The sequence below is a fragment of the Mycteria americana genome, chromosome 1 (genome assembly GCF_035582795.1).
Source record: "Mycteria americana isolate JAX WOST 10 ecotype Jacksonville Zoo and Gardens chromosome 1, USCA_MyAme_1.0, whole genome shotgun sequence".
NCBI lineage: Eukaryota > Metazoa > Chordata > Aves > Ciconiiformes > Ciconiidae > Mycteria > Mycteria americana.
Genome location: NC_134365.1, coordinates 92,393,678 through 92,403,479, shown reverse-complemented (window position 1 = coordinate 92,403,479; position 9,802 = coordinate 92,393,678). Strand labels below are relative to the sequence as shown.

Below are 9,802 nucleotides of genomic sequence, written 5' to 3'. Positions count from 1 at the left end.
AGCAAATTGTACCCTGTGCTGGTAATTAGTCAACAGCAGATGAATAGATCGGTCACACATGATGCTCTGAGCCTCAGCCAGATCTTCAGCATTGGTCTGGGGCATCTAAGCTGGGGCTGGGCTCTTCCCCCATGTGCTTTTCTCCTTCTCTTCTCCCAAATCCTTTCAGATTAATGCCCCCTGCATCAGCACATGAGCTTAAACGGAGACTGGATGCTGTTGTGTCCTGGGAATTGAGAAGTCTGACAAAGCAGTGCGAAGCAAGAGTAGTACAAGAAACATTTTGTCCCTATCGTACTCCGCTTTGTGCTCTGTGTGCGTGTGTTTGTTTATTTTTTAATGGAGAACAGAAGATTGATGGATGAAATTAAGAAGAGGGATGTGTAATTGGAAAACAGCTCAAGAAGGCTACAGGCAGCATATTGAAGGCATCCATCAAACATCCAGCTAATGTTGTTAAGGGTGTGTAACACAAACAAGGGCTGCAGGAGACACTAGGAAAAAAAGAAGAGGGAGGAGAAAGGGGAATAGGCAGGACAGGGGGAATAGCAAGGGAGGAGAAGAGCCAGCAAGAGAGTACAATCAATAATATTTGTATTGCAATCGCATCCAAAAGCTCCTGTTGGGATCAGTGCAGGACTGTACAAGCACATTAAGAGACAGTCCCTGCCCACTACAGCTTAAACCCAGGAATTACAGGATGATTGCTGGAGATGGGGTTAGATGATCACAAAATTTTCTTCTGATCTTGAATCTCATTTAATAGGATCTACTTTGAATGGGTTTAAAGCCAGAAGGAAGGTAGCTGGTTGTGCCAAGAATACACACAGTAATGCCTGCCAGCGAGGCATGCAATTAATCTGAGCCACTTAGGGGACTTTGTTTTTAATTACAAAAAGTAGGTAAAAATATGTGCAGTAAACCTCCGTAAGCCCCACTGGGGCCATCAGCAGGCTACCCAGAGGCATTGACATGTGACTGAGTTTTGATGCTGTGTTTTCAGGAGGATGGGCTGATGCTTTAATGGACCACTTTGTGGGAAATATTCCATGGGGGGGATCGACATTAAGAAAATGCAAAGGGCCTTTGTGTGGGGAAGGAGAGAAGATGAAGGCTACAATTATTAGTAGGCCAGGGGATTCCTCTAGTCCTGGAAACAGGGAAGGAGAGAGACTCTTAAGGACTGAGAAAAGGCAGGTAAAAGATGTAAAGGAACAGAGAAGAGCACAAGCATGATGGATGCAGGGGGTGGCAGTGGGGGAGAGAAGGTAACGTTTTAAAGAGAAAATAAAGTATTCCAAGACAGATTTTCTGAAAACGGCATTGAAGTCAGACTCTTCTGTGAGGTTCACAAGTGCCTTGGTGCTTTATGCGGGCTTTAACTTCTTCAGCATTGCATGCTTTGGAAAAGCAATAGAGAGAAAGTGCACATAGAAATAAATGAGCAAGGAGCACCAGGGGAGTTGAACACACAGACAGCATCTCCACTTGTTTGCAGTGTTCGGGAAGCATGAACAGGGATGGCTGTGAGGAGGAGGAGAAAGAACTAGAAAGGGAATTTGTTAAAGCTCTTCTAACTCTGATCCACTCTCCTCTGTGCTCTCTTGGTAACACAGCTGCCACCGCCGCCTCCTCCTCTCCTTCCCTCCAGAAGCGACTGGAGTTTGCAGCAGTGGCAGGCCCGCTGCATAGAAACCGTGCCTGTATAATTAAGGGCTTTTATTAAAGGGAAGAAACTCTGACTGCCTGACTCTAGTGCAGGGACATTTGTAATTGCAAGCATCCCAGGGGAAGCAAGGAGCTGTGATGACCCCAAGCCAGGGCCTGGGTGGACCTAGGTGTTTGCTGCTGTTACGAGGTAGTGCAGAGCCCTCCTTGGATTTCTTTGGTAGTTCTGTCTGTTCTCACAGCCCTGAGTGATGGGAAGCTTTGCTCTGTGCTGCTACACTGGTAAAAGAAGGGATTTCCTGGAGGGAAAGCAGCCCCTGGTGTGGGTAACACCATCCCGCCCTGTGTCCAGCCTAGATCTGTAGCTTACCAAACACCTACGCCTTCAGCGCTAAAGCTTGAAAGAGACTCTTGTACCTGCCCTGGACTCAGTCATCAGAAAGCAACGAAGTTATGCAGAGCCAGCACATTTGCTGCACAGGGCTCCTGCGGGCATCACCAAAACACTCCTGTGTGCCCCTGGCCACACAGGTTCCTTGGCCCACTTCTTGGTCCATTTCCCATAGCTTGAAGGTAGAGGAACGGCCACCACAGTGTTCCCTGAGTGAGGAGGTAAGAAGCATTAGAGATTATTACCACAAACAGTTGGTTTGGGGATCAGTTGGAGATAGGTTCCCTAGAGGGATTGCTCCGGTGTGGTACTGTTGGTGTCTAACAAGGAATGAGCTCATGTTGCAGCAGTTTCCTTAACAGGACTTGTGAGTATCCACTTGCCTGCCAGAAGACTTGCTGAGACATGCTAGTCTTCTGTCAGATTTGGCTGAAATGGGTTTGATAGTTATTGACGGCAGCGCACTGATGAGACCTGCAATTGCATAATCCTTGTTTTGTCAGGAGACCAAGGTAAAATGTCAGGGAAAAAATTAAAGACAGGTCCCAAGAAGGTCCCTGAGGATGAATTTAGAATAGCATCCCCTGATACTTTCCAGGAGTGCCATGGGGCTGCTGTCACGGCAAAGCAGAGCCGTTTTGGACTGTCATGTTTCTTCTCACACGATTCTCTAAGGCTAAAGCAGGGCAATTCTTCTTCCCCTTTGGACAGATGAGGAGCTGCTGGGCCCAGATCCTTGGAAAGGAGTTTCCTTTGCACTCAATGTGCCTATGTCCCTTTGAGGACCTTGCTTTTAGACAACTGGCCTTCAGTACACCTAGGAAGTCCCTGGCAGAGCAGGAATTTAAAGCCAACCAATTTGAACCTGCCTTCCATCCTTTGTATCAGTGTGATGCCATTGCCCTCTTCCCTCAAACTGCCTTCAGCCTAGGAGAGCAAGAGGGCCTGGTGGGACTGTGCCAGCTCTCCAGTTCCCAGGGCGTGTGGCTGTAGTTTCCCAAGAGAAATCTCTCAGCAGGAGGCTTATGAAAGTTTTATGCTCCCTTTAGCCTCATAGTGAGCATCGCTGTGGTAGCAAGGAAGTCCTCCAGGAGGAGTATTTGGCATCAGAAAGGTAATCCCAGAGGAAACAGATTACAGATGTTACCAGGAGGGAGAGGGGAATAAAATTCAGCTATCAAACATTAGGCAATCTGCTTAGAGTGATAGCAGAAAGTCCTCAGATGGTAACAAGTAACTTTGCTCTGTACCCTTCAGTGTTTCTGTAGGCTGCTGTTCTGCAGCAGCAGAAGTGGATCCCTCTTTCTGGAGCACTGCTTTTCTTGCTGGTGTGTAATAACAGTATCAGGAGATTTTGTACCCAGAGAGGGACCAAAGGAGAAGCTAGAAGTTGGAGGAAAATGTCCCTGACAGTGTGCCAGAGCCATACAGAAGGCAGCACATGCATTAGGCAAGCCCATTTAATGTTGGACTTCCAGAATTTATCTCTGGGATCTTATGCTTATATGACTTACTGCACACAGGCTGTTAAGGGTCTTTCAAACAGGTGAGCCAGGACTGGGATCTCATCACACCATAACTATACACAGGGCTGAGTTATGTCCCTGAACAAGTGGTCTGCAATAGACGTCCAAGTACTTCAGTCTGTATTTTCCAAACTGATCATTAATGTTGGATGCTTTGCTGAAGGCATGGCTACCTTGAGAAGCCAAGAATCTGATTTCCAGACAGACTGACTGCTCATTAATCATATTAACTAGGGAGCTGAAGGTGCTCAACAATCGTGAAAAATCAAGTACAGGACTACTGTAGCTTGGACCATCTGTAAATAAGCCAGCCCCTTTTGTTGATCATTCTTGATGCTTTTGTCCTTTATTTCTCTTTATTTTCTTTTAGTTCCTTTCACTTTATAGAAGGAGTTTCAAAAACAAATGTTGCAATTCCTCAGATCATGTACATTACAGAAATGCTAAGAAAGAAATTAAAGTATTCTGAAGTCTGAGATTTAAACTAAATGCTGCGGTGGCCAAACACTGTGAGCCAGGAGTGGAAAAAGATGTGGAATAATTAAACTTTCAGCAGGTACCACCAGCACTGTGGAATGACTGAGGCAGGGATTTTGTGGAAAACTTAGTAGGTGATAGCGTGCATCACTGATTGCCTCAATGCATCTGCATAAGGAAGATGAATTAAAACTGCAGGAGTGAAAGAAATGCTGGCTATCTTGAGGGTCCCTGACATTTGCTGTTTTGTCCACTTGCATATGCAGGAACACAAATCTTGCACACCGTTTTAAAAAATTCTACAAAAGAAGCAAATTAAATGGTCGCCACAAGCTCAGGAATGAATACCAGCCCCAGAGAAGGAGCAAGTAACAGTCCTCTCTGGCTTCAGAATCAGCAACATGAACAACCCTAAGTCAAGGACAGTGGGTTCATCATGGGGCAGCGGGAGGTTCTTTATAGCAACATAAATAGATAAAAGCTTCTATTCAATAGCACAGGAATTGGCCAGGGCAGCTGGTTAATGGTTCGGGCCTGCAACATTAATGGGGTTCCTTGTAAACTTATACTTAGACAAATGCTTTGCTGGATCAGAGCCCAACATTTATCATGCCTCCCTCCAAGCAAGCCAAACTCAGTCTATTCATTTGGCCTCTAGACTTACTGTCCTAGTGTTCGTGGAGACTGATATTTTGGAGGCTTTACTCTTTCTCTGCTCTGAAAGGTAGAGAGATGCCTGGGCATTGGAAGCTCTCTGCAGTATGCTGAGGAGACGTAACCTGCTTACCACGCTCCTGATCGCCTTGCCATGGGCTCTTCTCCTAACCTTGTGGCACCAGTACCCAACCACCCGCTACCTCAGCCTGCTGAGAAGTAAGTGCAAGAGTTCTGCTGTCAGTGTGCTGGTGGCTGTGATGATTGCTGGTGCGATTGCCATACCCTTGGTAGGGGTTCGCATGGTAGGAAGGAGATGCTCTCTCATGGGATGGGTTAAACAAAGACAAACTTGCCTGAAGGCCCCCTCAGGGCTTGCCTACAGCAGGCACACAAACTGTTCTTAAGAGCGCGTTAAACATGCACCTTAGGCTGGCTTTGGGGAGAGGACGCTGATGTGCTGAGCACTGACTCCAGACAGATGTGTCCCCAGCACTCCCTGGAGAGGAGGCAGCCCAGCAGTGATTAGTTCTCTAACATCTTTCTTCTTCTTCCTTCCTTTTGTCCCAGAAGAGACAGATGAGAACGTGACCCTTAAAGCTCTCCTCAATGGTACCTCTGCACTGAGAGAAGAAGGTCTCCCATCATGCATTCGGCAGCAGCAAAGCATAGGGGCAACGCCTAAAGTAATCCAGAATTATGTGTACTCCAGGCCTCCTCCATGGTCAGACACCCTGCCGACCATCTTCGTTATCACCCCTACCTACACCCGGCCAGTGCAAAAAGCTGAGCTGACCCGTCTGGCCAACACCTTCCTACATGTACAGAACCTGCACTGGGTGGTGGTGGAGGACTCGCCCCGGAGGACCAACCTGGTATCCAACCTGTTGGAGAAGGCAGGGCTCAACTTCACCCACCTCAATGTGGAGACACCCAAGAGTCTGAAGCTGGGGCTGTCCTGGATCCCATCCCACACCCCAAGGGGGACACTACAGAGGAACCTGGGGCTGCACTGGCTGAGGGACAGCTTCAGCAACACCGCACCACCAGAAGGAGTAGTGTATTTTGCCGATGATGATAACACCTACAGCCTGGAGCTCTTTGAAGAGGTAAGAGCCATAAAATTACATGGGACAGAAAAGCAGGATACAGCTGCAAAGCCTTTTAAGGCCAGGTGCACTTGCAAAGACTTCTAAGATAGGGCTGCCATGTGGACTTTTAGCATTAGCTGGGAGACAAGGGCTCCAGCATGTTGGCTAGAGCCCTCCTCTCCTGCCCTGCACTCAGTGGGAGCTGGGTATAGGGCAGATGCAAACCTATAGCTATGCAAACCCAGTAGCCATGCTCTAAAGGGACTGAAAGAGCAAAGAACACATCTGCCATGGTGTGGGATGCAGATGTGAATAGCCACCCACATGGCGTTGCACCAGCTAGAGCCCTTTTTGCCAGGGACTAGGGGATACATACTCCAGAATTTATACCTCTCCTCAGGGAGAGCTGACCTGATTTAAATAAGCACCGAAGACAAACTTCTGGCAAAGCATAAATCTGCACTGCTGTAGGGGTGTGATGGGTAGGGGATGTTAGAAAAGTTGACTGACTTTCTAATCCACCTTTTCTCCTTGGCTGCCCTTCTGTACTCTGAGTTCCAGCCACCACAACAGGGCTGTGCCCCTGGGATCACAGAAGCTTGCCCAGACTTCTGCTGGAAACCTGGCTTTTGTGAGATGCCAAGTCTATTGTAAATTTGCAAAAATGATTATTCAGTAAACTCCCTTGTCACCACTTTAAGCCAAACTGTACTACACCACTTGAAATACAGAGTTATGCATCAGAACACATTTCCAGTTTTCAGAATTTTCTCTGTTAAGCTCATCCTTTCTTATTCCTTTCCAGGTCCTTTCTGACAATTTCAGTAAACCCCCACTCTTTTAGGCAGTAGCTATGGATGGAAGAACAAGGGTGGGGGGAATTTGCAGTAAATGAGGACAAAGATGCATCAGTCAGGGAGGGAGATTACTTGCGTGAGGGTGAAGGTGGAGTGAGCGGAGTTGATAATACGGAGCTAGAGGCCCAGTAGAAGTTGTGTTTGGCATTTACAAAAATTATAAAATTTTACAAAAAAAGATAAGACTTCAGGTGAGATTAGAAAACCAAAGGTTTTCTAATGGTTCTTCTGAGGGACTGAACGTGGGCACAGAAAGGCAGTGAGTTTGGCATTCAGAGAACGTGCTAAAACAGCCTTGTGGCTTTGCAAGCTGTAGCTCTTCAAGCAGTAGCACAGGTGAACAAGAACTGTGCTACCTAGAGCTATGTGATTGTGTGGGAAGTGAACGGGGGAGGACAGGTGCCAATGAAAGCAGAGGATGGTACGCTAACGGGGTGGGACAAACGTTGCAGGGTTGAATTATCACAGCACTGTTTCTTTCTGGCACACAGATGCGCTACACAAGGAGGGTGTCTGTCTGGCCAGTGGCTTTCGTTGGGGGGCTGCGATATGAATCCCCAAAAGTGAGCCCAGCAGGGAAGGTGGTAGGCTGGAAAACCGTCTTTGACCCTAACCGGCCCTTTGCTATTGACATGGCTGGATTTGCTATCAGCATCAAGCTGATCTTGGAGAAGCCTCAGGCCAGTTTCAAGCTGGAGGGAGTTAAAGGAGGCTACCAGGAAACCAGTCTGCTGAAGGATCTAGTGACTATGGATGGGCTGGAGCCCAAAGCAGCCAACTGTACAAAGGTGAGCAGGACAAGAGACCTTGAAAATACATTCTCCTTGCTGAGTCCTAGCTGCTTTTGCAGCCTCCTGCCATGCTCCTCCACCTTCCGCTGTGCCTGCCCTGTGCTGGCACACGTCAGCGCCAAACAGTACTGGGACAGACGGGCAGAGCCTGCCAAATTCTTCACAGATGCGAAGCTCAGAGAGTGCTGAGGAACAGTTAGTGCTATGCACTCTAACTGTGTTAATAAAGAGCCTCAGCCATACAATTCACACCAAAAATCCAGGAGGATTGGCAGAGGGTTGAGTCTGGGGTTTCGGTCCAGAATGATCCCTCCTCCTTGTCACTGTTTCATGTGCCTGTGAAGTCTCTCCCAGGTGCAATCCCTTTGAATCACATGCTTCAAACAGCTGCAAGCCCCCCGTTGCTCAGGATCCCACCCGATAGATACGCTGCTCTCAGCGTTTCCATGGCATCCAGAGCCCCTGAACTCTTTGTGATTCCCTCTAGGTGTTGGTCTGGCACACAAGAACTGAGAGGCCCACTCTGGTTAATGAAGGCAAGCGTGGATTTACAGACCCCAGAGTAGAGGTGTAAGCAGAGAGCCATCTCCAGGGTGTGAGTACCCTCGTCTTTATTGGGTTTGGCAAGGCAAATAATCTGTACCTGTTTCCTTATTTATGCTATTATTTCGTCAAAGGCTGCATATATGATTGTCCCAGTAACTCCCTTACCATGCCACCCTTTGCACCATAAGTAGATCCTCATCTTTACCCACTTACGGTCTGCATTTCATACTCATTCAAGCCTCCTTGCAGTCCACATGGAAGCTTTGCCTGCATACAGACAGAGAGAAAAGTGGCAGAAGAATCCCATGGTTTCACTCCATGGTTTCAATAATGACAAGCCAAATTCCTTGCCCCCCTATTTCTGCCAGCTCCAAACTCTCTTTAATGTGGGAGTTGTCCTACAGTGTGTGGAAAGAGATCATATTACTGCAGACGAGCTTTCCCCCAGCAGCCCTGCCACTTCTGCAGTGCTCCATGCATCCACCTTCAGCTTTTGTCCTGCATGAACAACTGTGGTGTGGATGCAACAGGAAAAGGCTGATGGGACACTTAGACAACCTCAAAAGAGGAACCAGCAGAGAGCAACCTACACAGACTCTCACAGAGTTTGAGGGCTCGGTACTAACATTAGCAGAGCTAGGAACACATCTGCTGCTGAGGAGAAATAGTGAAGGCGCTAGGAGTGCCTTTCTGGTAGACAGAGCCAGGTTCAGCATCAGGAGGAGGGATTATGGCAACCACCACAGGTGAGGGCAGGAATGTATCAGAGATCAGTGGTATGTTCTTAGAAGTACAGATTGATGAAGAACAGGCTTCAGAGGAGCTATAACCTTCTCTGCCAGCTGCCATGCCCTCTGATCCCTGTGTCTGCCCTTGGCAGATTCCTAGCCCAAAAGTCCCAAAAGAATAAAGGTATCCAATTCGGGAGTATCCAGCTCTTTCTGGAATGACTCATATCTGTGGCAAGATACAGGATGCTGAATGATTTACTCCTACTTTGGAAGACATTCCAGGACTGCTTTCAGTCCTGACCCCAATATACACCTCAGCTCAGCTCTACCAGTGGAAATAAAACTGACAGCTTTTATACAGGCAGTCATGGGTATTTCAACTTCTGTACTGATCTGCTGTGTGCCTTACTAGTAGCTGCATACAGCATTTCCACATCATCTCATCATCTCTGAGTGACAGCCATACAAAGTGCAAAGCAATCCCAGAGCCTGCATGCCCAGCAGCAGATGGGAGGGACAGGAGTCAGTTGCCTAAACATAGACACCTGATGCCACCATAGGGACCCTGGGGTAGCCTACCTGGCCCTCCTGTAGGGCACAAACTCTGTACCATATCTGCCAGCTTTTCATTAATATCTCAGGTATCCTAGTGATCCGTAAATGATGCTAGACACCTATGCTTAGGCAGCAGCCCCTCTTTTAACCTGTGCTTCTGTGGAATCCACCAGCAGTAACGAGCTCATTTTACATACCCACCCATGCTGGGTCTGCAGTACGCTAAAGCTACAATTGCCCAAACTCAGCTCATAAGGACTCAGAATCCAGTTAACTGGTCTGGAGGTACCACTTACTTTGTAAAGGATGAGCAGGCTTATAAAAACTCAGACAGATTAGATCTGCCTTGCTACTTGTCAGAGGAGGGGTTGACTGCTCCACTACAGATGCAGAGTTGTGGATGTGACATTTTCATAAATGTGCCATTTATGTATCTGCTCTTTTGTCCTCACCCTCTTTCCCCAGCCACACACTCAGCCAAGCTCCATGAGACATGCCACACACCTGCTATGGAT

The 9,802-nt window shown here is 47.7% G+C and overlaps 1 protein-coding gene across 2 annotated transcripts; it reads left to right on the top strand.

Moving 5' to 3' along the window:
- Positions 1-4,823: 4,823 nt before the first annotated feature.
- Positions 4,824-8,029, top strand: LOC142404793 (galactosylgalactosylxylosylprotein 3-beta-glucuronosyltransferase 1-like). Of its 2 annotated transcripts, none has more exons than XM_075491798.1 (4): positions 4,824-4,935; positions 5,296-5,825; positions 7,156-7,452; positions 7,943-8,029. In XM_075491798.1, the coding sequence occupies exons 1-4, from the start codon at positions 4,824-4,826 to the stop codon at positions 8,027-8,029; spliced, it is 1,026 nt and encodes a 341-aa protein (XP_075347913.1). The 2 variants fall into 2 exon arrangements, with proteins under 2 accessions (XP_075347913.1, XP_075347912.1); XM_075491797.1 differs by having other exon boundaries at positions 5,287-5,825.
- Positions 8,030-9,802: the final 1,773 nt, after the last annotated feature.

Excerpts from the sequence above, each read along its gene's own strand:
- LOC142404793 (XM_075491797.1), top strand. The coding sequence starts at position 4,824 with ATGCTGAGGAGACGTAACCTGCTTACCACGCTCCTGATCGCCTTGCCA. Across the intron at positions 4,936-5,286 it reads CTACCTCAGCCTGCTGAGAA|AAGAGACAGATGAGAACGTG; the intron begins GTAAGTGCAAGA and ends CTTTTGTCCCAG. Across the intron at positions 5,826-7,155 it reads GCCTGGAGCTCTTTGAAGAG|ATGCGCTACACAAGGAGGGT; the intron begins GTAAGAGCCATA and ends TCTGGCACACAG.